General features: G+C 31.8%; 1 protein-coding gene across 1 annotated transcript in view; it reads right to left on the bottom strand.

The window, feature by feature from the left end:
* LOC117219107 (dynein beta chain, ciliary) overlaps positions 1-26956 on the bottom strand; it is a 60084-nt gene that overhangs the window by 31817 nt on the left and 1311 nt on the right. The window contains exons 2-24 of the mRNA XM_033468002.2: positions 26778-26832; positions 25053-25223; positions 23617-23692; positions 23219-23371; positions 22520-22615; positions 21572-21918; positions 19847-20003; positions 19241-19473; positions 18487-18776; positions 17842-17990; positions 12584-12829; positions 11568-11792; positions 10429-10630; positions 10065-10231; positions 8748-9160; positions 7563-7833; positions 6405-6667; positions 4745-5055; positions 3818-3933; positions 3210-3421; positions 2174-2377; positions 1141-1212; positions 97-312 (exon numbers count right to left, since the gene is read on the bottom strand). Coding sequence (XP_033323893.2) covers positions 97-312; positions 1141-1212; positions 2174-2377; positions 3210-3421; positions 3818-3933; positions 4745-5055; positions 6405-6667; positions 7563-7833; positions 8748-9160; positions 10065-10231; positions 10429-10630; positions 11568-11792; positions 12584-12829; positions 17842-17990; positions 18487-18776; positions 19241-19473; positions 19847-20003; positions 21572-21918; positions 22520-22615; positions 23219-23371; positions 23617-23692; positions 25053-25223; positions 26778-26832 — 4645 coding nt within the window. The remainder of the gene's footprint in view (positions 1-96; positions 313-1140; positions 1213-2173; positions 2378-3209; positions 3422-3817; positions 3934-4744; positions 5056-6404; positions 6668-7562; positions 7834-8747; positions 9161-10064; positions 10232-10428; positions 10631-11567; positions 11793-12583; positions 12830-17841; positions 17991-18486; positions 18777-19240; positions 19474-19846; positions 20004-21571; positions 21919-22519; positions 22616-23218; positions 23372-23616; positions 23693-25052; positions 25224-26777; positions 26833-26956) is intronic.

Below are 26956 nucleotides of genomic sequence, written 5' to 3'. Positions count from 1 at the left end.
CACTGTCTTTTTTTATCATTCCAACTGATTGCGAATTTTATAAAAATTTAATTCACACGTTGTCTGATAAACTGTAATTATAAATTTCGTGTATACCATTCCTTTGGACAGTCCGGCGGCACACTTTCCGGTGTCAGAAAACAATCTAACAGATTGCAAAGCATTTCCACGTGACATATGTCCGGCAACGGGGTGATTTTTTTAAATCTATTCTTCATCACTTCCACCAACGACGGGACATATTTGTCGAATAATATCGTCAGATTTGCTCTTTCAGAAGCTTCTCTCGTTTCTATCCAGCTAATTGCGAATCTACGTTCATCGTAAAACGTTCATCGTTAATATATGCGATACATTGTAGCACAAACGAACTTGTAAATATGTACTTTTTTCAGTTAATAAATGTTATGATGTTTCTATAAATATTACGGCCATCTCTGAATAATATACTCGGATTTGCAACAAATGTTAATTCATATATGTGGTTTATTCAATGAAATTTAAATATTTATCGACTCGATATAGAGGTATATAATCAAATAACATTGATGATAATGATTATTATTATCCTTATTATTATATTATTAAATATAATTTATTCAGTCACATAGTACAAAGAAAATGTTGACAAATTACGTTAACAAATTCTATCGTTCTTTCTATTCAGAATATTTTTAATATCTTAAATTAAAGATTTTACGATGCTTTCAATAGTAAAAGGGGAACATATTCTATTGATTTTCTCGATTATTGAGCTTCTTGGAAAAATTAATATAAGATAGGAAATTGAAGAATGTGATCTTTCAATATATAAATTCTGAAAAATTATAATAATTTGCGTAGATCTTTACTTTTTTGATCCAGTTCATCATTTAAATAATAAATATCTAGATGACAATTTGATATTATTTGTTTGATGAAAATAATTAATTGTAATCATAGTGTTTGGCATACTGTTGAATTTGCAATTGCAAATTTGATCTAGGTACTTGTCTGCAATGCAGAGTAATATAGCTATATATTATACGTATACAGCGATATAATCATTTATATCTCGTTGGTTGTTACCATAATCGATTAACGGTTGGCTGGGTTATATTTATGTTAAGTTGCTAAAGTGATGGACAATTAGTTACTCACGGGTACCAACCGATATCTTGTGGATTTATATAAAGAATTCCGGCTCTGGATACCGTAGCTGGTGTAGCTGTTCTGGATAAACAAGTAAGAACTTTAAACAAAATGAAGGCTGTCTTTACTACTTTTTCAACCCGTTGCATTATAACGAGTCAGACTCGTGATGTTATTCGTATGTTCGAAATCGAAACAAAATTTAATTTTCCTATTACCAAAATATAGAGAAATGATTAAGGACAAAGTGGTGTGCTAATCAATGTTGCTGTGGAAGAAATCTAAGTGTAAGGGACCATTCAATTAAAAGATCTGACACGAACATTTTCAATTCCTTTTTGTACAAAAATATGGAACTTAAGAAATGAAATTGTAGTAATTATTAGAATAATATAAAACTAATAAAACAATAAGAAATTATAATATAAAGTGATCTCTAAATAATACAATTCTGTCATGAAACACTTGAATACAGTCTGTAGAATATCATAAACTTTTAAATGATCGAATTCGAGATACGTCATGTTTTTAAGCCCGTTAAATGCAAACAAATTAAAATTGAAATTTGTGAAACAATGTTCAACTAATTGAGTCGTTTATTTTGAAAGTGGTCTAAGTTCACATTTATTTTAAAGTCTAGATATTTAAGGATTTCACATTTTGATAAATTAAAAAATACTGCTAACTGATAATTAGACTGCGGATTTTTATGCAAAATAAAAATTGTCTCCATCAATTGCAGGAAATAGAAAAAACTAAGTAGCAACTTCATTCTTTTTTTTAATCATCTTAGTAGATTAAAAATAATACTATTTTTACTAAAAATTATACTATCTTTTTTAAATTATAACAACACAATTTATTGCGTTCTAGAGGCTTCGCTGAAATGTAATTATATATAACGTAGAAATGTAAATATTAAAATAGCTAGCTCGATGTGTTTTTGGAAAATGGATCCAGGCCACTTTCAAAATAAACGGTTCAATTAATCGATTCATGCTCAAACAAATCCCAAGAAAATGATGAGAAGGAGGATCGTTACCGTAGATTGGAGATTTCAAAGAGAAGTCTCATTTGTGGCGTTAAAGCGATTCTTTCGTTACTAGCTAACGTTAATACTTTATTGTCATCCATAACAGTATTTAACGATTCGATCCACATGGGATCTATGTCACCATCGAAAATGATCCATTTCGGATCATTTCCGGTCATATTAGCTTGATCCCTCATTATCACTGAAAACAATCTGGAAATAAAAGTAGAACGATTAGCCATCCTAACTTCTTTCGATGAACTCTGTACATAAGTGAGAGTTAAATATATAATGTACTGCTAAAAAAATTCAATAAAAACACACACGATTTCTGGATTTTCCAAATTATCGCAAATTGATACACGGTAGAACTTCTCTCATTCGAACGTATATCCTGATACCAAAACATTTTATCATCTAAAAATTTCATTCGAGTTTTCTACTAGGTGATATATATTTTTATTTAGGATTTTATGTGTTTATAACAAAAACGAGTAAATGAAAATCAAAGCTATAAAGATTTTAAAAGAAGGTTAAACTTTTCCTTGGGGGTTTCTATCTTTTTTACTTTCCAGTGTACATTCCAATAAATTTTGAGTCTAAAAATGTAATTAAAATAAATCCTGAATTTATTTATTAAAACGTTAACGTAGTTCTAAACTTGACATAAACTTGACATAACTCCCAAGGGAATGTTTAGTCCGTTTCTCGATAAAATCCATTCGAATCAAAAGATAGAAACCCCCAAGAAAAAGTTTAGCCTATAAGAATTTAAATATACCGTCGCGTTATTTTTGACATATTGACATGATTAAATTAAGAAATTTTATTTTGCTTAAAGATTCACAGTGCAGTGATAATGTATCTAAATGATACAATGATTAGTTAATAATAGAACGTTTGGATATCAGAATATTGTAAAAGTAAATGTTCGGTTGTGGGAGCCACTATCGTAGTTCTAGAAGTTGATCGAAGAATATATTAACAATAACGAATCATAAACAGATATCCGTAATTGTTTGAACAAGTTTAGAAAGTGTCGAACCCGTCTTTCCATTCTCGTGTGGCTGGATTAATAATTCCGAACAATTCGTCATTGGTTACAGCCTTCGGATTCAGATCGTTGTAATACGGTTTCAATTTCTGATTGAAATAAGTTCGATTCAGCGTTTTCCAAACTTCTGTCTTCCCGGTCCCAGCGAAACCGACGATGAAAACAGAATGACGAACGTGAAGCAGTTCTTCCAGTTGGACCACCTTATTTGTAAAGTTAAGCGTTAATCGTCTGCGCGACGAATCGTATACGCAAACTTGAAGATAACGGAAGGACTACACTCCGGGTCAAAAATTTTACTTAAAATTTTACACTTTTAAATTAGCGTAAAATTCTACGCTTTAAAATTAACGTGATTTTGTTTTTGTTTAACGCGACAACCAAGGCTTCGTTTTCGTGCAGAACTTGCAAAATATTGTAAACATACACAAACGAAATAGAATTGTAACTCGTCAATCTGAAACAATTTTATTTGGAAAGAAAATAATTTTTATGGAATTATTTATAGATTAGTTCGATGAAAAGATTCGATCAAATTAATGATTCAAGTACGTAGCGAATCGGGGGTTAACAAATCGACTGATACATGCGATTCTTACTTTTAATATGAAACCATCCTCCGGCTGCAATTTCAAATCGACAGCTGACTCTTTCACCGTTAGCTCGAATTCTAAGTCTCTTTTCCGTGGTACATCCAAAGCAGGGAATAAATCACCTAGAAAGTCGATGATAAAGTATCAAGTAGCCTTTGCGGGAGTTCAATGTGCTGGAATAACAGGAGGCAAAAATTTCTACTGCAACTACGAACAGCCCTAACACAGTTTGTTTCATTATACATATTTAACGCAAGAACTACGAGACGGGTCAAACTGACTGTTTTTCGATCTTTTCTGTTACATGCTGTATACATTTTTCTACGAGAAATTTTTTAATAAATTCCTTTATTCATGCATACACTGTAACAGAAATTATACGAAGCTTGAATAAATTCGATCTTGTCATTTTTTATCAGCTATCGTCCATATTGAAGGAGCCACGACAACCTTTATTTAAATTGTTTTTTTTTTATATTTATAATAAGGAATTTAGTCATATGAGAAATCTTTTAAAGAAAAGTGCTTCGACTATAATTCACGACTAGACTGCTAATTTTTATGGAAAATAAAAATTGTTTCAGTTAATTTTAAGATAAATGAAAATGTATTTTCTCTTTTAATGATTTATATTATCAATGAGGATATCGGTATAAATCAAACTCTGATCTGATAATTAAGTCATCGTGTAATTTCCAAGATCTATTTCACAATTATTTCGAATGTTTAAAGTTAGAAAATAACAGTTATAAAATAAAATAACATGTTATATAAAATAATATTTCAAATAACGTTACTTCAAAGGTGATCACAGGCATGGAAATAATTATGAAACAAAATAATACATTACTTCAAATAATAGTTCAAGTAATGTAATTTCGTGTGTGCCTAGATCTGGTCGGTACTTTCAAAAGAATCGTAAGGTGCACTTACCGATAAGTCCCATAAAAACGGGCACATCGTCCGTCACGATTTTCGGAATATTGAAGTCTCTGAGAGCTCTCATCAGCACTTGATCTTCGGGCCTCTGAGGATCGTCTCTTTTCAATTTACCAGCAACGACCAAAACCGACTTAATAGCCCTTAAACCCCAATCGTAATGGTCTTGCTTCGACAACAATTCTCGGCAGAGCTGATACAGTGTTATGAACTTTCTCGCCAATAACCGGGCTTCTTGGAAACCTTCTGCTACCAACATGATTTCACAGATCAGGTCGAAATCCGGAACCACCATCGCGCAAGGTCTGCGGAGAAAAATTAGCAAAGATATCGTTATCTTGTTATTATTAGTTGTAGGCATTTTTATTCTTTAACAAGATTTTTATTTAAATCCAAAAAATTTACGATAAAGTAATGTTATTTTTATATTTAATTTTCGAAAGCATGCATTCGAAAAGTAAAATAAGAAAAAACGTAATCATCATTAGTCTTTTAAATAATTATCATTCGATAGGTTGTCAAAAATAAGATGAAATGTGTGAAATGTAAATGTGCATGGATAGTTGAGATTGTATTTGCGTGTTTCAATTTTCAAAAATACCACAGGAAATTCGTATTATTCATGGGATGTTCTGATGATTCTGACGAACGCTAATATTATAGAGTTTACAAGCAGCTTAAGAGTTAATAAGAGAATTATTATTACAGTCTCGAGTGTGGACTGTATTTGTCGGCAACGGATATGTCACAACTATATGTCAACTCATTTTAAAGTTAAATTTCTAATTGTTTTTAAACATATCGACTCTTCATTTGCACAGGTAACGTGTAGAGTGGCCCACATAACTGTGCCACCTCTGATAACCTTGTTATTTCCGCAATTACAATAAAATGAGCCGTTTATTTTGGAAGTGGCATAAGTCACTTTGTTTTTAAGTCGATATATTTAAGGGTTTGCGTTTTAACACGTTTAAAAATATGGATGCTAACTTTCGAGAAGATTTAGTTGTATTTGTTATCTCAGGATACTGATATTTTTCTCAGTATAAATAATTTCGTATAAACATTAAAAAAATCACCACTTTTCATTACGGTGAAGTGACTTATGCCACTTTCAAAATAAATGCCTCAAATTTGTAAAATTTTTGACTCACGGTCATTTCATGGTATTAAAGAATCACCACTTTTCATTACGGTAAAGTGACTTATGCCACTTTCAAAATAAACGGCTCAAATTTGTAAAATTTTTGACTCACGGTCGTTTCATGGTATATAACATTTAATGAGTTTTCACCTAAACCTATTTGTGGTAGCTAAAGAGATAAGTCATTCGATTTAAAAAAAAGAACATTACTGCTGGAGAGATTTCGTAGAATATGAATTTCAGATGACCTTAGTCTCCGGAGACATCTATCCTGCTTGAAATAAGATAACTTTTTCTTTAAATATCTTGCCGTACATCTGCAGAAACTAATATTTATTAACATATAAATATGTTATGGGAGGTGGCAGAGTTACGTGGGACACCCTATATATATTCTAGTGGACAGCTTATCGTTTCATCGAGTCCTAGTCTTTTCTCACAAAATTGCAAGATTTTAAGGACAGTCGGAAGATGTAATTTTATGCAATCGCAAGAAAAAGTGTATAATACCGGAACAAAGTTTTCAAGTTTTCCGGTAATTCTGTTCTTCCAGCATATCCTGGATTCATAGTGATGAACATGCCAACGGTCGGAATAAGGTTCAATTCTTCCCCAAAGAACAGAAACGTTGGTTTACCACTTTTTATTCCGTCTAAGACCGATTTCACTTGTACAGCAACCACGGAAAGTACTTCCACGGAAATACGGTTAAATTCATCGAAACAACCCCACGCTCCGACCTGAGCAAGGCCTTTATAAATATTTCCGCAGGACTGCAAAGGCGTAATAAACGAAGTCATTGAGTGAGGTTTGGGAATCACTATTATCGAAAATATAGAAGTGTTCCCCAAAAATGTAAGCCCGTGAAAGGGGCGATTCCTGAGGTGATTTCGAGTTATTTTTTCCTGAACAGAAATGTTCTCCGCGACTTTGTTAACGAGTTATTCGATATTTGAAAATACGGTCCCAATCGGGGAGAACGAATATAGTTGACGCCACGCCTTCGCGACAGCAAACGCGAGATTTAAATCGCAAAATTTTAAGTTTTAATCGCAAATTTAAAAAAGAAATTATTAGAGTCATTGTCTAGTAGACTGGTCCCTCTATCATCTAAAAAAAAATTGAAGTCATTTGGTCCAGTTTTTAAAAAGGTCATACCGTTCTTCAAGTGATGTTAAATATATGTCCGCTACTGTATCCCCCTAATTTTATTAGGATCCGCAAAATGTAAGGTGAACAAAATAATTGATGTTATTCGACTTAATTTCTCAATTTTATTTTAATTTTATGTACTTAATCACAAGCACTCTTTAATTTTATGAAATTGTCGAGGCTATTGTCGTGCTAGTCAAAGTGTCGAGAACAAAGGAGTGCTAATCGACGTAGCTATGAAAGAAATCGTAGAGCAAGGGATTAATTGTGATTCTCATTTGCAGCTGTAATTTGTAATAAAAAATTGAAATCCTTTAATCAAACAATTCTTTTCGAACAATTCATTTACATTCCGTGGGATTGATAACTCAAACTTGAATAATGAATTTGTTCTTGTTGCTGGGTTTTGTTCTCAAATAACTGTTTCCTTGGTCCCCGATTGAAACACTCCTAAATCAATGCGCGAATACTGTTTTCAACGTTTCTTTCAGAATTCTATAACTTCGCCAAGTTTACCTTGTAATCCATTTGCTCGGAACAATTGAACACGTACACCATTTGGCCGAGTGCTCGTCCCAAATCTTTGGTGGTTTCTGTTTTTCCTGTTCCCGCAGGTCCAGCCGGTGCCCCGCCCATTATAAGATGCAACGACTGCGTCAAGGTAATGTAACATCTGTCCGTCAGCGGCGTTATTACCAATCGGGGAACGTTTCCCAAATATTCGTGGCTGTATCGAAACGTTGCATCGCATATATCAGCGAAACAGTCGTGCGCCTTATCGTCCCATCTGTAAGTTATTTGACCGAAGAGTACTATAAGTGGAGGCATCCGCGGAGCTATTAACTGGATTTTATAAGTGTCAGCAATTCGTAACGTGTAATTTAAGCAGGTAATTGAATGATAACAAATAAATACAGATTAAATTTACAACGTCGTTCTGGTTGTTACGTTCCACACAATATGCTTTAACATCAGGAAACGCGGGAAGCCGAGGCACGTAACGTACCGTATCTCACGTTACAGTGGTCACATTAATTATCGTGACCACCCAATACATATCTGTACGGGCGAGCGTACAGTTGGCAACAAAAGTTTATACATTTGCTAAATTTTAAATACCGGAAACAATATTGTTACTTGAGATAGCACGAATTCTGAAAGAATTCAAAATTGACGCGTAATCGATTATTACAATCACGGTAATAACGATCATCGCAATAAATTTCGCGAATTTCTGTACGTTTCCTCCTTGCAGTAGCGTAAATTTTATACTTTCGTGTTTTTCATTCATTCGTGCTCGTAGATCCATGAACATAAAGATTAATAGCCTTTCTTAGAATTTGTCTTTTTCTCCGCAGAAAATTTCAATCTTAATTTAATTTAATCTTAATTTTTTGACTATGTATCTTAAGTTTATTAACAGTAAACTTACCGAGTACGAAAACCGAAAAACTTGTGCTGTTTTGTAAGAACGACGAGACTGAATTTATTTAGATGTTCGTTCATTTTTACTTTAACGTATGCTCAAGTTAAGAAATTCATTCGATCATTTGCTATGAAAGAATCCTTATAATATGAACAATTTTGAAATGAGAAAGTTGAAATCGGATCAGTTTGATCGGTACGCACGGTACGTTTAATGTTAAACTCGATGAAGCGAGGAAACTTTTAAACCTATTATAAACCTTCTAAACTTCTCACCTATGCCTGAGCTGTGATTGCCATTGGAAGCTGGAGGAATTTTCCGCCTTCATCGTGATCATTTTCCCGACGACGTCCCTAGCGTGCACGTCGATGGTGCAGATAGTCATTATTTTCATTCTGTCGCTCGGATTTAAATCTCCGCAGAGTATTGTAATCAGGGCATTGAGCTGGTTGATTTGCTTCCGCTGATAATCTTTGAACGCATTCTCAAAACCCTCCTCGAGTCTCATGAAGGCTATGTTCACTTCGGTTGTCCACCATATCTGGCTTCCAGTGAGCGCTGGTTGGGCCAAGTGGTCAAATATCCATTGTTCTCTCGGCTTTTCATCGTAGTTACCAACTGCTTGCGACATGTGATGACGAACGGTTCTTTTCATAGCATCTGTCACGTTGTTTAACCAGTGTTCCACCTGGAACGTTTAATTATTTTTCGGAAACAAATTATTTGGAAGTTTGTGTTACAGTGTTCTCTCCATAACTGCCTTAATTTCGGATTAGTTGAGTGAAACTTATGGCAGAGGTACTACTTTTTTTGCAGTGTTTCGAGCGTAGAGATCAATATTCCTAATTTTTAATTTGTCCTCGATGAAACTTTTTCCATCGTATTCGTCTTGTTTTCTTGCTTAAAATAACACCAAACGCGACATGATTACAATTATAGTTACTTGCGTAATAAGTTGAAGTTCGAAATTTTAATTGCTCGTTACACAAGTAATTATGATCATAATTGTATCGTGTTTGAGCGTTCAGCGGGGATAAGGTTTTGTCAGTTATGGTAGAGATCTATTCGATAGTTACGAAGAGGATTCTGTATTTTTATTATTTGGTTTTATTTCATTTTATTACGATTCTTGCCTTTCGACTTAGTATGACTACCGGTTACATTTATTTTTTTTTAAATGGAGAACTTGTATTATTTTGACGAAAGCTTGTGTATGCTTTTTATATCGGGTGAGTAAAAAAAAACGAAACACTTGAATGTCTCCGTTGGCACGCAGGACAAAAATTACAAAAGTGAAAGCAAACCGTTCAAAAGAACGATACTATGTTATCAACATATTTTTTGATTAATGTCCTTTCGAAGGTCATTTCAAAGTGACCGATACTTTTTTAAATGGCACTACATATTTTTGGTCTGATTAACTATGGTCTTGAAATGACCTTAACAGGTTTTGCTTGAAATAAATATTATTTTATGGTGACTTCAGATTAATTTTCTATACATGCAACGCTGCTTCTGCGCAAAGATTTTTGATAATCTTTTCGGACAACGATTTCTCTTCGATCCGTAAAATTAATATTTAACAGAAATACCTTTCCGCTGCAATCACAAGGTCCATGAATCGGCATATGTTCGCCGTCTTTAGCAACCATTACTATAGCTGTTTTCGTTGGTTTGCCACCGTCCATTTTCCACAGCAAATTTGCGATAGAATCGTATAATTTTGACAAGTGCCTACACACTAGTTCGGGACTGTTACCTAGAAACACGACGAATTCCTCAATCGTGAAATCTTTATTCTTGGGCAAAACATTTGTAACCATTTCTTTTTCTTAAAAAGCGAAACAATTGCAACGAATTTCTTCGTAAAATCGCTTAAGATGGAGAAATCACCAAGAAAAAGACATCGTCACAGAAGTCGATAGAACGAACAATAAAGAGATAATGCTTTCTAACCATTGCTCAAAATGTCTAATAGATCGGCCGAAGAAATGAAATAGAACCTGGGATAAATTAATCTTTTCGTTTCCAAGTAATCTGCCAGAGCTTTCTCACAAACATTCAATTGAATCTGTAATTCTTCCAGTTTCTCCAAAAGTTTTGGACGATTGGTCGCCTTCACTATATTCAAATTGCTCATCATTTCTCTTAACAGCTCCTTAAAGTCGACAATTGGCACGTTTATGTTCATGGTTCGAGTTTATTAGTAACAGATATGTTTGTTTGCATTTATACCAGAAAACACGAAACACCCATAGTAGAGATATATTTCTTTCTACGATATTTTTTGTAACGATATGTAAGAAAAATTGTTTGATCGAAACAACTTTATTGAAGGTTTCGTACCATCTTGGATACCATCACGTATTTTGATCTATACAATAATGTACAATGCTAGAGCTATGTATTTTAAATATTTCATTGCTATCGTATATCAGTATTGTTATTAACAATAACAATCGTCAATGTTTGAGTAAGATTTGATACTTTAATAAATATACGTCTCATTAAATTTAAAGTACATGTCATAGTGAAGCATATAACACATTATTTATATTGCAATATTGTTTCGTTTATTGCATACGACAAATAAAAAGAATATTAAAAGTAAAAAAATGTGTTTAAATTCGAAAGAAATAAAAAGAATAAAAAATACAAAAATAAGGTTTCTTAACTTTTGTCGGTAAGTGTATGCAATCAATAATATTCGACTATTTTATATCTTATGTTTTAAACTATAGTTCTTTATCGTTGTTATCTATAATGAAATTATAAAGGATACGAAGTACAAATACATTAATTTGGTGATACGTGTAACATATCTTATTCAAAATTGACAAAATACCTCATTTATAAATTGCACGAGGTTCGACATTTTCTCATACCAGCTTTTATATTTTAATGAGATATTGTGATGATGTATTAACAGTTCGGAGCATTTGAACTCGTTTTCTTTAAAATCGTAAATTTTGATTAAGGTTTGTTTCAAATAAATGTTCAAAACGATGATAGAAGTACTATTATTATATATTTATATATTAGAAGTACTATTAAGTACTACTGTTATTTATAGTGAAATCAAAAATAGCACATACTTTGAAATCTCTGTCGATCTTTTCAAACCGCTTCGACTCTTCCGGGAGCTGACTTCTAATATCCTCCGAGCCAATAAAAATACTTTCGAGATGCATCCACGCTCTCTGAACTTCGAACCAGGCATTGATTATGGCGTCCGCGTTACTTAACTTTCTTTGCCAGTCCAGAATCTCGTCGAGAAAGTATCCCACAAATTTCGATCCCAACATATTTTGAAGTTGTACCTATTCAAATTCGTTCGAAACAGTCTCATCACACATTTCATTCTTGAAACAAATTAAATGTATAATAAATAGATAGATATGTGGACAGATAAATAACTGAAGTAACGAGAAAATAAAAATAACAACAGAACCTGGCATGAACTGGAATTATAATCGAAAGATGTTTATTTATAAGGCTGTGTGCAAAATATGCGACAACTCGCTTTCGTATGTACAGCGGATCATGAAATTTTCAGTATGCATATAAGTCAATCAGATCTACAAAATGAATGATTTTTTTATTTGTTTTCCTCGTTCCAATTGACTGCAATTCTTGAAAATATCTTCGAACAAAGTAAACTAGTTCTGTTTACGTTTCATAAAGGAATTTGAGCCTTTTTGTTCGATTGCAAAATATTGATCATCTTTAGTACATGCTTACATGTTTAGACAATGAGCTAAACAAATAATTTTTAACAAATTTAGAACTAAAAAATTAATTTCCACCACAAGAATTGGTCATAATAAGTTTGTTTCATTCTTACATATACGACAATTAATAATTACATATAATATAGCAAGTTTTGGTAAAATATCTAATGACCAGTATGAAGAGTCAAGTGAAAATAGCTCGCCACGGAACGCGTTAAAAGATACTCGAACACTTTCGTGAGCAACTGTATCTATCTTGCATAGCTGAATCTCGTACGTTACCGAATTTATATTATAAGTTACAACCTTATAGAATTCTATCTACTCGAAATATGTTATAGTTCCCCTTTTCTGATTCAGGAACGGGAAGCATGTGTCACCTGATTATCTTCAAGAGTCTCTACAGTTTCCTCATCAATCCTAAGAACATGCAATTTCGTGCGATCGTGTAAATCTTTGCCAAATTCAAGGGTGCTCCAGGTGTCGTGAAGTTCTTTCAGAACCTTTTCCATTGCCATTTCTTTCACCGATTTGGCCACAATGTTCTTCACCTCCTCCTCGTACTTATGCAATTCCAGCTTCAGTAAGTCTTCCAGCGTGGTGCTGTCCGACATACTGAACACAACCTGGCGTAAAATATTTATTAATCCCACTTAAATAACCTCGGCAACAAATTATTTTCGATGTTTCCTTTTTTTCGCCGATACTTTATTTAATTCTCATTCTTGCCGCAAACGTTTTATTCATTGACAGTCTTTCATTAAATGCTGCAGCAAGTTTTTGGAAAGTTGCCTCGTTACGTTTTGAATTTTAGATGTCTTCTATTTATAAATGTTTTAAATTGTTGTTCTAATTGTGCATAAAACGTGTCCATGAATTTTGGTACAACTAAATCTAAGATAATTGTCCGTACGGGTTCGTGTTATAAATAAAGTAGTTTTTTGAAAAAACTTGTTTTCGAGAAAACGAAATCCAAATTGTGTAGATTATTACGAACCTCTGAATGAAATTCAATTAATATAAAAAGTGCACGTGTACAATATGAATCTTAATCGACTGTTTAAAAAATAGTACTTTGCATGAAAAAATTTGTTATCCTTTTAATTGTTTTACGATTTCGAACGTGCCATGCACTTGGAGAGCAAATAATTTATATTTAATAATGAATAAATATCGTCGCAGTATTTTTTGAAGTGTGATAAAAATCTGAATTCTATAAAGTTTGATAGAATGTAATGATATTTTACCGGAAACATTTTTTCAGCGAATCATTTCTCGTTAGTTGCTACTAATAGAACTTCTTATGATAAACTTTGTTTTAGCTACTTTCAAAATAGTATGATATTTACGAAAAGGAAATGTGCAAGTAAAAGATACAATTGATATCGAAATCAAACGTTTCTTAAATATACACATTCATGCGATTTTTGGCATGTATGTGTGTGTGTGTGTGTGTGTGTGTGTGTGTGTGTGTGTGTGTGTGTGTGTGAATGAAATAATTCTTAAACATACACACTTAGGTGATTTTTGGAATACATGATGCAAGTATTTCCTAAGCGCACACATTTATGTAATAAGACCTAAATTAGGTTCGAACAACATGCTAACGAGTTAAAAAAAATTTATTACTTCGGATGTCTATTTTTCTTCGAACATTCTACTTTTGATACGATTGTATGTTGTTACGTAAAACTTTACACAAGAGATTTAGGAACCCGTCTAGGATGTAATTTAGAAGATAAAGCAAAGGCGTGTCGGAAGTTAATTTTTAGCGCGATAATGAGTCGAAATGTAAAACAGCAAGTACACAGCAATGATTAACATACTATACAGTTGAAAGTCCTTACGTATTCTATGCAATTCCTCGATTTAAATGCAACGAGATACGTACGTTCTTGCTTAAAAACATTGCATATGCAGAGTTTGATGATGGTTCAAGACTATGCCACAATTGTGGGTAAGTATAAAGAGGGCATGAGATAATATTACGGAAACAATAGGAACACTTTTATAAACATTACAGATACAAACTATGGGTAAACGTGATGATAAAAAATATTAAATTAATTCATTCGATTCAAATTATTCTCCGAAAGAGTCTTTAATATCATAAATCATATAGGGTGTGCTCTAAATATTTTACATTGCGAATAATTACGACACCATAAATCAGATTGACGAAGGTTTTTCTAACTGTTGTTACGTAGATTACGACAATGCGCATACGACATTTATAATTTTCAAAGCCGTTCGATGATCAGATTGCGTTCTACAAATTGTAATCCCATATTTTTTCACATAATGTAAGATGTGTAATGTTTGTAGTTTCAAAAATATTAGTTGAAAGTTTTCAAAAAGTACTGTTTCCGGTTCGTATTTTTTGTTTGTTTTCTTTTTCATCGTATGGAAACAATAATTTTCGAGAGACATTAAACATTACGAACAGTAAATTATTTATTCATATTATTGTAATCTACGTAAGAATAACGGAGCAAATAATTTCCAACTTATTTTGTATGGTCCACGATTTCGAAATTATTTACACCACGTATTAACAGGGAGTGTGAAAGCGAATTGTAAGGTATAGTTCACTAAAGAAGAAAAGGAAACGAGTGACTTATGATGTTTAATTTATATTAAAAATTTTAGTTAGTAACTAGTGTACTTGAATATTTAATTGCTAATAAATGACCATCGAGAAAATCCAGTATGTTTCTGGATGAGTTGAATAGTTTCGTGAATTTGGTAAAATAGTATGTGACTTTCTAGACTTTTAATGGACATGAAAAAATCTAATGATTTTAAAAAGATAAGGGATGTGTAGAAATGTATAATAAAATACAGTAATAAATAGTATTTTTAAATATTATATTATATTTATTTATAATATTATATTAATTTTTAATATTATATAGAGTCTTTGATTATATAATATTAATATTTAAAAAATCGTGATTTTGCATTTTATGATGTGTTATCTAAATTCCACAACAGACAAATAAACGCTTAGGAACACGTACCAAAATTATAATTTCATACCTTTTAGCGTTCCTTTATCTTAAATAAAAGTCTGTAAAGTTGTGCTCACTTATTATTTGCACATATACTGTACACAAATAACAACATTAGAAGAATATAATTCGCTGTAAATATTTGAGAATAGTTTTAGTTTCTTTTAATTGTAAATACGACAGAAACAAAATTTCGACTTACGAACTAATAAATAATATTTGTCCATGTGTTCATGTAAACGTGTTTGTTCATACTTTTGTGGCGTACTGTATGCGTCTGCCAATATTCGTAGAGTTGTCAGTAAAAGTTCCTGTTATACATTCATTAACACTTCTTTCACTGTTACATCATGGTTCTCGTTTCTATCTTCGAGGAGATAATTCTAATTTCCACTCGCCTGATTGCCGTTTTGCTCTCATGTTGTACTTACAGGTACAACACCGTGCCTCGCCTCATGTAATTACGCTTTGTTAGAAAATTATTGCCTTCATTAATCACACTAATTATTTCCCAGAAAGACTATTTGCATTGTCGATGGAAACAATCGCGGACTAATGCATGCAAATTACGGAATACTTTCATTAATTAGGCAGTAAAGCGTAATTTCAGTCTGCGTCTTCACAAATAACTAAAAGTAACCAACAATCGGTTTCCACGTGGGTTTCCTGCAGCTTCATGCTCCCCGACAGAAGTTTGTGACTGCGCAGGGAGAATTGAGCCGTTTATTTTGAAAGTGGCCTAAGAGTCCATTTGTTTTAAAATCCAAATATTTCAGGCATTCGCGTTTTAATAAATTTCAAAATATTAGGAAATTGCATATTTTTATATGTAAAGTAAAAATTATCTCCCTCAATTGCAAGAAATAGAAACTACGTAGCAACTTCGACCTTTTTCTTAATCATCTCAGTAGATTAAAAATAATACACTGACGTTATCAAAAATGCTTTTGATTTATATACTATTTTAAATTGTAACAACCCAATTTATTACGTTCTAGAAGCTTTGCTGATATGAAATTATATATAACGTAGAAACGTAAATATTAAAATAACTAGCTCGATATTTTTGGAAAATGAACTTAGTCCGCTTTCATAATAAGCGGCTCATTTGTTCAATAACAAAATACAAACTTATGAAAATTGATCACGAAGTAATCGCAGTTTGCGCTACCGGTTGGATTGATAATGTTAATTAAGTGCTAAAATCATGTACAGTCCAATCAACAGCGCTGAATTACGTTGCAGCAAATTGCCATGAAATTTTCTACGTAGTTATTATTCGCTTGATTCTGTTTAATAGGCTTTTATTGCAGGCTGCAGAAATCCTCGCGTGTTTATCTCGCGCGTACCTTTCTCATTATTCTTCTAAACACTAGGTTACTCATTCGTTCCACGTTGTTCTACATACGTTACCCGTCTTATCCGCGCTTGTGAAAATTTGATGCGCAAACAAACACACTGATACGGATTGCGCGGTTGCCTACCAACATTGGCGAAGCAATTCCTGTTTTCTACGTTCGAGGGGCAATTAAAGCCAAGGTTTTTCACCGACTTATTCCACTTAACTAAAATGAGGCGGAGATTTAAGATAGAACGAAGTTCAACGCGCGCACTGATTTAAAAATGTTACAATTACTTAATCTGTGAACTCGGATACGTATAATTATTAATTATGCTACGCACGAGACTCCATAAAAGTCTGAGTAACAGTCTGAGATTTTTGACACTATTTTTATCGATCTTTTCGGTACGTATTTTTGTGAAATTAATTTTATAACAATTTACAGGAAACGTTGGCAAGTAAATTTGTGAAATAGAGATTTTTAGAAAATAATTAATATAATGTATATTATGTTATATTATGGTATATATTAATTCTAACACTGTTAATACTGTTATTATTATACATATTATATATTATATTATATATTAATGTATAATTAATATAATTATAATAAATATAAAAAATAATATATGTATTTATATATAAAAAATTTAATATATAAAATAATAATCACTTTTTTTAAAAGGTGTTTTTTCTTTTCTTTGGTAGACACAGTAGCAAATTAAAATGTTTAGAAATGTCTCTGGACACTTTTGGTTAAAATAGTGATAAATTAAAATGCTTGAAATTATGTTTTCTGACCCCATTGATAACTATAATATCAAGTTAATATTTTTAAAAGTGTCTTTTCATCCATTTGATAAAAATAGCATTAAATTAAAATATGTCAGAAGGTTTGCTTTGGCCCTCTGGTGAAAATAGTGTTAACGTCAAAGTTGAAAAATAGTAAATTATTGATTGGAGAGACAAAATAATTAATTAATAGTGGTTTCACTTTGGTGGATCTTCGAACAAAGTAATCTTTCCTAATATTAAAATAAATTGCAAGTGTTTTAGATCATCTTCCCAAGAACACGGCAATGTTGTATACAGTGTATGCACAAATCTTTGTGGCCGGTTTAGTAAGAGTATGGTATAATATTTGTATTTAAATATACTAAAGACAGAATGAGAATTTTTGAAGTCAGTGAGCCAGGTTCTTGATTAGTTGAGTCGGAATAATCACAAATTCTGGCATTTTCACCGACATGATAAAACTTCGATTAATTATGCAATTAATTACCTTTGTTTCAGCCATTAATTCTCTCCAATGCCTGTCTCTGATAGCTGGGTTTTGTAATTCCGACACTGCTCTTAGCGAGGCCATCATGTTCCGCACTTGAGCTTCGATATCTGTGTATAGTTTCCATCCGCGCACATCTTTGTCCAATTCTGTAGAAAAATGTATTATACAATATGTATACAATATGTATTGTATTATACAATAATGAAATTAGGATATAATATGAAAATATTGTTATAAGTTAATTACGAGTTACACTTTACATTTAATACGTACTAGTGTATATTTGCACTTTATGGCACCAAATCTACAACACCATAAGTAAGTCATTCGAACATAGTAAACGAAATAATAATCATGAATACATTAGCTTCTCTTATAGCATTTTAATGTAAAAATGAGTATAGGAAATGATTCATCGATGTTCCAACTTTGAGATACAATACCTAACTGTTTGAAGTAATCGTTTGCTTATCAATTTCCAATTTTTGTAAACACGAAGGAATGTAAACACAAAGGTGCTTTCTTGTCGCGCGAGGATTACAATTATAACAGTTGGTATTTTTCAAATACCTAAGTAACTTGATGTATAAAATTACCAGCATTAATATATTAATATATGAAATAAATTGAAAATATTCTCACGTCTTAATTCCCTGAGAAGCTTCTTGCACTCTTGATCCATCCACTCGATATCCAGTTTTTTCCACGTAGTTTTTTTCCATTCGTTTAAGCTAGTACTAATTACATGCACGTAGTCCCATAAAGTCTTCAAAAGTTGCATTTCCTTCTGTACTTGCTTGTTCACCTTAAATTCGGGCATTTCTTGTTCAAATATTACCGTCTGATCTTTCAGATTCTTCTCTTCACCCAAGAATGTCACGACTCCTTCGCGAATTTTGTTCAATTTCTCGTAAGGGTCGGCACACTCGGGACTAGCAACAATTAAAATATTTTGTTAGATGATTAATTCTTTTTTTTCTGGAGATATCTTCGTACGGTTTTAAGTAAGTGTGAATAATTTAAATAATAAATATAAATTCAAACCGTAGTGTAAATATTATTATTTAATACTATTAGTACTAAATATTATTATTTAATACTATTAGTACTAAATATTATTATTTAATACTATTAGTATTAAGTATTATTATTTAATACTATTAGTATTAAGTATTATTATTTAATATTATTGGTATACTATAGAATTGGAATACTATTAGTATTACTTTAAAGGATTACTTTTAGAATTATTTAATAGAATACTGTTACAATTATTTCATAGAATATTGTCAGTATTATTTAATGGAATACTGTTCGTATTATTGATTAGGATAGTATTTGTATTATTTAATGGAGTACTGTTAGTATTATATGGTTATTGATAATGTAAATTTACTCGAAGACAGGATTTTTGTGAAATTCGTCGAGGAAACGTTGTTGCTTGAAATCGTAGTAACTCAGTCTCTTTTTCAGAAGTTCAATTTGACGGGTCATCAAAGGCTGCACAATCTGTTTCACTTGAGCAGATACTTTCTTCAACGTCTCCCAGGAATGGGGTAGCTCTGTCAGCCACTCGAAAATTTTCGGACTTATAACCACTTGATATTGTTCCAGCAGTTCTATCGTTTTCTAGAATAAGAATCAACAAATTAGAGACAAAATAATAACTAACATCGACATTACTTACATAACTAACATACATTCATTTTGTAAGATTGTTGATTCAATATTCTAATATGATAATATTCTAATGTTATGTGAGAAGAAATGCTCATATTTTACAATTATTCCAATACAATGAAAAACCATTAGAATCGTTTCATACAAAACATGTTTGTGTGGTGGATATCCGAAACCTGTTATTTTGATGGAACTTGGATAAGATTAATTATGATTCCCTCGCAAAAACCCTCTTTAATTACGACATTAAATCCAGTGCAATTGAACAGAAACTAAATATCAATCTAATCGTATGACAGTTATTTTATCATCATCGCGTTACCTTGATAGGATCAAACATGTCCTCTATCTCAAATTGCCGATCTCTGATTTCTTTCAAATAAGAGATAGTCACTAAAAGTGCTTCGTAATCATCTTCTTGAATCGATTGCGAGAAATTCTCCATTGCCGCATGCAGAAACTCGGACAATTCTTGCAATCTGACACAATCGGATGAGATTACTAAAGTAATTATTAGATGGCGAATTTTAAACATTAATAACGAAAATGTGTATATCAATTTTTAAAAAGTACAAGAACATAGAGACCTTAGAAGAATTAGCATACTAATTGCAACTGATTAAAGTTGCTTGTTGCGCTCATTGGCTCGGCTTCCTCGCGCCAACTGATCTCGTCTCTCATTGGTAACTGTTTTTGGTTAATAATTCGAAAATAAAGGCGCGGATTGCATTTTTTTTGTTAAGGAAAAAGTGATTTCAAAGGACCTAAGGAATCTCTCATTTCCCGGAGGTATCATAATTTTGGGACACCTTGTATATTAGCTTTTACGTTTTTTCTCGCAACAGTCTCTTGAATTCATTGTTTAGCGTTTCAGTAATATCACATTACTTCACTTATTGTATGTGAAAAGCGAATTTTTAACATTCATGTGCCGTACCACTTTTGTTGGAAAATACAATAAAAAGATCTCTTGGAGAGTGCAACTCATTAATCGAATTTAGATTTTCAAACATCAAACTATAAATAAATGTTTGAAACGTTGTTGTTGTTATTTATAGGATAGATCGCTAACTTTTTAAATCGCCCTCGTATTATGCAATGCAAGAACGGTACAGCAAATAATATTTATATGGTGTTCTTCAACGGATTATTTCTCAGAACTCTGTTGTCATTTGTTCATCTCTTTGTGAACACATGATCACTCCGTGTTCATTTGATCAAAATTTAATCCTCGATTATGATAATATCGTTCGAAAACTTTCTACACCGGAATCGCGATGCGGAAATTCGTATTACTCCATTTGAATACGACCGTACAGATACTTTGAAAAGTTGATCGCGTAGAGAGTTCCAGCGAATCGTGACCAAACTAATCGTATTGTTTGCAAAATACGTAACATAGTTTGATACGTTGCCGGCATAACTATTCGTGATTAGACATCCCTGCTCGCCTATTTCATTGCGCAATTCTGTATAGAAACAATGCCAACGACGTTTGATCCGATAGTAGTTTGAGTGAAATCGGTGTTACTTGCGGCTAAAGGTCAGCATGTGACATAAGATTTTTCGTGTAAAATGTTTCATGCTATCCTGAAATACAAAAGGCTAAATATCATTGTTAAACTGCGGATCTTTATGGGAAATAAGAAATGTCTGCGTCGATTGCAAGACATAGGAGCCAAGTGCAATTTTTTTTCTTTGTTACATAATTTTAGTAAGTTAAAATTATTCCATCCACATTCTTAGTTTCTTTTAGACATTTTACTATTATTATACTTATTAATATAAAAATATTATTAGATATTATTATTAAATAGTATATTATATATAAAATATTATATTATATAAAAATATTATTGAGTATTATAAAATATTATTAGATATTATTATTATTATTAAATATTATTTAAATATATTTAGAATATTATTTATTATTTAATATTGTCATTTCATTCGATTACGATTGGAATTGTTACAGATACAAGACAAAATGAAGCATAATTTGCGAGTCTAAAAATTCAGAATAACAATTATAATAATAACATACTGGGTAGTGATGCGATTGACCAAGTAGTCTTTCAACACGTTGGCCCACTTGCAAACGGTATTCAAGAGAGCTTGCTTGAACGGTTTCACGTCCAATCTCAACCACTGACAAGCGATATACTCGTTCGGAATTTCATCGCATTTTTGATATAAATCCATGAAATAATCAATTTCGAGCTTGAAATCCGCCAAGTCCGGTTTTTTTGGTTTCAGATATTCCGGAATGTAATCCGAACGTTCTGCGATCATTTCTCTGTCCTCGATTGATACGAACTGGCTGTACTGGAGGAAGTAATCTAAATACTCCTGTCTGTCGTCCGACCACAGCCAAGAGAACGCGTCATATATCTGGAAATAATTAACAAATCGTTTTATATTGTTAGAACATTTTTTAATTTTTAAGCGTCGTTCGATAACAATGTCCAATACCAATTTTGTACTTAAAGTATCAGAGATCTGGTGGTTTAATTATTATTAGACAGCGGATTTTATTTACTTATGAGAAAAATTAGCACATGGAACATGCGATAATGAAAACAGTTGATGATTTTAAAAACACTGTCATATTATTTGCAACTTACTAAATTTATTAACAGAGGAAATATATTTTTATTTGCCTTCTACTTATCGTAATCGAAATAAACAATTTTTATTTTGCACAAAGATCCGCTGTCTAGTTATTGTAAATTTTGGCTCAGGTGCTTAATGTACAAAATAAATTATAAAACGACCAATAAAATTGATCTAGTTCATGTAATTCTCATGATTTATTATCTTAATAATATTCTAGACTTTCACAATATAATATTAATTGTATATAATTCAATAGAAACAACTTTGCACTCGGTTGATTATAATACTTGTGGTCTCTGGATCGTCATTTTTATTAAAAAAAATAGATTATAAATTACTTTTCTTTCTGCAAAAATTGTGCACCAATTTATTTTACCTGAACGTGATCCTTAAGATCTGCTAAAGCCATTTTTACTCTATTGCAAGTTTCCTCTAACATGAAACCGATTCCAAATTCATCTGCCACATCTGTCTGCGAAGGCAATGATTAATTAAAAATGTTAAACAACTAAAATTATAATACAACTTTTTAGATGTAATCTAATTTCTATGAAATTTTCAACGAAAGTCGCACAGTCGAGTAAATGACACAATTACTTAATGAATATATCTAATCTTACGGAAATCTATTTATTCTGACTTATATTATAAATTAATTTTTCTAAATAAAATTGAAGTATGGTAAAAATTACTAAAAGTCTAAATAGATATTTTCATAATGTAATTGAAAATAATTAATTTTAGTGGTTCGTAGATTTAATGTGAAATTTGACAACAATTCCTTTGTGTTCCCTTGATACTGAAGTTAATAAGGATTAAAAATTAGTCTATAACTAAAACAATGGAGTCACGAGTGATCTCAACATCTCATTTCTATTCCATTTTATAATAAAAGTTTAATTTTCCATGTTTTTATTATTTTATATACCAGCTAATAATAAAATATCAATGGACCATTTGTGTAAAATTAGATTAACATATTTCTTGTATTTTGCATTTAAGGTCTATAACGAGCCTAGTATATCAGTCATTTTTATAAAAATTGTTACATCGGTTAAGGGTTAAAATAGCATACCGCATAATTTTCTTGTTCTTCTGCAATTTCAGGATTGATACGAGGGATAAATATGCCCATTTTCATCATATCAAGTAGCAGACTCTCGAAAAAGGCGTAGAATCCATCAGGATCTTCAATTTCAATTCGAGGTCGGAAGTTGATACTAGGATTCTTTCAGATTCGTTCAGAAAAGAATTAAATGTTCAATTAAAATATTTAAACGTTCACATTATAATTGGAAATACTAATAATAGAAGATCCATAAAATATAGGCACCTTTGTGTTTACATTCCCCTTATTACTAGCTACCCCACTGCCGCAGCTATCGGTCGCTATTGGCCAAAAACGGTGACGAAGATCAACGAGAAATATAAACACAAAGGTGCCTTCTTGCCGTGTGAGGACTATACATGTACCTCTAGATGTAATTGTATCTCGAACAATGGATACATGTCGCCTTCAGGATCAGTCTCATCTAATATGTAACAGATACTGCAACAAAAGAAAAAAATAATTTTATGTAATTGTATCTTCGCGGTTTTATTCAGTTTTGTTTACTGCAATAAGTATCAGATGAAGTACGGTTGTGGACAAATTAATATATGGGGACACCTTTTAAAACGAAATAACTTTTATAAAACTGAACCAAATGATTTAAATATTTTTTTTTAGTTCGCTGGACAATGCATACAAAAACTTTTGCGAACATTGCAATTGGATCGAATGTGAAAAAATAAAAAATCACGATCTTCAACTTTTTAATTTGCCCTAAAAATGATTTTAAAAATCTATTCTTTAAATTTTCGATATGTGCTCGGTTAAAAGAATTTGGAGCGTTCATTGTGTCAAAAAAATCGAAATCGTTTGGTCCAATCTTAAAAAAATTATTTGCTTCTAAAAAAGTGCCCACATATACTCGTCTATGATTGTAGAAACTCGGCTCTGAAAATACCGAAAATGCAATCACAAACAGAATATTATATAATATAATTATAATAAATATATAATTATGTACAGTGTTCACATTTGTAATGGAAATTATATTTTCCGTAGTATAGTCTCCACAATTATAATATTCATTGTTATAATATAATTATGTTCCGTTAAAGCTACTACATAGAACAAAGCTGTTTTTGGTCATCGTCTTTGTACTTGCATATTAGAATACTCAGTTATGCGAACGTTCTGGTACCAAGATTAAATGTTTTTATTATAATAAAGCTGTTCGCTCGAAATACGTGAAAAGGATTGTCCAACGAATTCTAACCATGACGACTAACCGATCTAAAATCAATTTAAACTAATAAAAAGCATACGAACTTCACTGACTATGAATCATAAATCAAATACAATCTAACCATTAATCTTAGAAAGGAGATGCGTTTGAAGCGCTATTGGTAGTTTTAATTAACTATGAATTGGAAATTGTATCCTTAGGCTACTTTCACCTAGTATCTTGACTTGATTAATACAGTTTTAAGAACGTTGTACGAACTGTAAATTCAGAAAAATAACTGCAAAAACATCGTCGACAGCTTTAGTATATGCAAGTTAATAGCAATTATAACGCGTGTGGTCCGGCACATAATTATTAATATCTATAAAATAATTAATAAACATTTCAATCCTGTACGCTACATTATAGACCTTGAAATTGTAATTATAATTGTAACGTCAACTATGTATTCGTACATTATACATCTAGTTTTATTTTATTTAAGTTCCTGATCGTATGAAAAGATAAAAAAATGTTTCTCTATTTTATAATACAAATCTTGAAGTAACCACTTTATTTCTAATAAAGCGCAAAGAGTTCAGAATTCTCGCAAGTTAGGGTGTCAAAATAAATAACCTTGTGGAAACAGCCTGAATGAGACCCTTCGAAATTAAGTTGTCAACATAGGTGAGATAGGGCTGCCATTTCTCACGTCGAAGTGCTTGAGTTTCTTCGTCAACTTCTTCCTCTTCCTCTACCGCTTCCTCTTGCTCTCCTGGTAATTCGTCTTTGATCTCATGCTCAATACTATATAATTAACAAATAATAATCTGTATTCTGTAAATACAGTACAATAAACATTAATCGCCTTAGTGGTCTTAAACTTAACGAAATATCATATTTGTATATTTCTATTTTCTATTATTCTTGACGTACAGGGTGTGCCAAAATTATGGTACTTCCGGTTCCTGAGGTCATTCGAAGTAACTTTTTCCTTTACAATTTTCTCCGAGTTCACGAGTTATTAACAGAAGGCACTGACCAATGAAATGGCGAGCTCGGCTGGCGCAAGGCGACGGAGCTAATGAGCGGAACTGAGCTGCGACCGCTCGTTGGCTCGGCCGCCTTGCGCCAGCCGATCTTGCTTCTCATTGGTCACTGTTTTTCATTAATAACTTGTAAATAAAGCCGCGGATTGCAATTTCGCTGAGGAAAAAGTTACTTCAAATGACCTCAGGAACCCATCATTTTCCGAAAGTACCATAATTTTGAAACATCCTGTAGATCTATCGTTTCAGTTATATCTATTATTTCTATAATTCCAATATAAAAATATAGTTTTTTCTTGGTTTTTGTTTAAATATCTATAAAAATGTAAAAGTTACTTTGAGTAACTTTTATAATCTCATAATGTAATTCATTATAATTCATCGCTAATTATGCACATCACTCTAGGTATAACAAAAATGAAACTTATAATCAAGCATCAAGTTGTATAAAATTGAGTAAATCAATTAAATGACCGGACGTTCATCGAATAAAATTACAAAAAAATAAAAATCTTATTGTAATCGTAATGTCATGTTGACCTGCGATTACAAATATAGTGAGTGAACAAAACAGTTTGATTGCTTTTATTTGTATTTGATAATACGATAAATGCCAGAGGGAAACATTGGTCTGTTTCGGTAAGCAAATTCGATGAAAAACAGAAAATTTTTCTTATGTTCGTACCACAAACTGTATATTACGACATGCTAGTTAGGGTCGAGACCCATTCAATGACCTACAATACAGTGACATACACGTGACCTTGCATAACATCAGTGATCTCAATATCACTAAAAAAAGTTTCTGTTTATCATAACTGGACTGCGGATTTTATGCTTTTATGGCAAAAATCAGTGGCTGAAGTGGAAAATTGCGAAGATCTAAGAAGAATTTAATCATTTTATTATGCTACTTTCAATTATTAAAAGGTTAAATTTATTTTTATTTAATTTCTGTTTCTTACAGTGTCAGCTTTGAAAATTTCTATTTTGCATAAAGATCCGCAGTCAAATCGTAATATTTGACTTTTTCAACACAAAAATTCATTACTTTGACATTTATTCGTACCATCAAACGGAAGTTAAAATTCACAAATCGATGAAGTTACTTTGTTCATCCCGTATAATCGTATTAGGTCATTAAGTATGGAATGCATGGATTTTATAGTAAAATTCTAGAGTAAAATGTGCATTTCATGCTTAATGACCTAATACAAATATAACGCGCGGTATTGTTCGAATGGTAGACATCGTTGCATATCAATTAACAATTTAACAAAAATTATGTTTTTGAAGGTTCTGATCACATTACCTTGGCGATTCTGGCACGGTTTCTTCCAAAACCTCTGACGACTCCAACATTTGCACTGTTGTTTTGCCATGGAAAAAGATACAAATTTAAAGAACAGATTCCTTAATTTGTTATAAAGTGGACAACTCATGTAATCAATTGGAAAAGTCGAATATTTTTTGTATATATCAATAATTTGA

Source organism: Megalopta genalis, chromosome 12, assembly GCF_051020955.1.
Source record: "Megalopta genalis isolate 19385.01 chromosome 12, iyMegGena1_principal, whole genome shotgun sequence".
Classification (NCBI taxonomy): domain Eukaryota; kingdom Metazoa; phylum Arthropoda; class Insecta; order Hymenoptera; family Halictidae; genus Megalopta; species Megalopta genalis.
The sequence above is the reverse complement of the archived record's forward strand: the minus strand, read 5'-3'. Positions and strand labels throughout refer to the sequence as shown.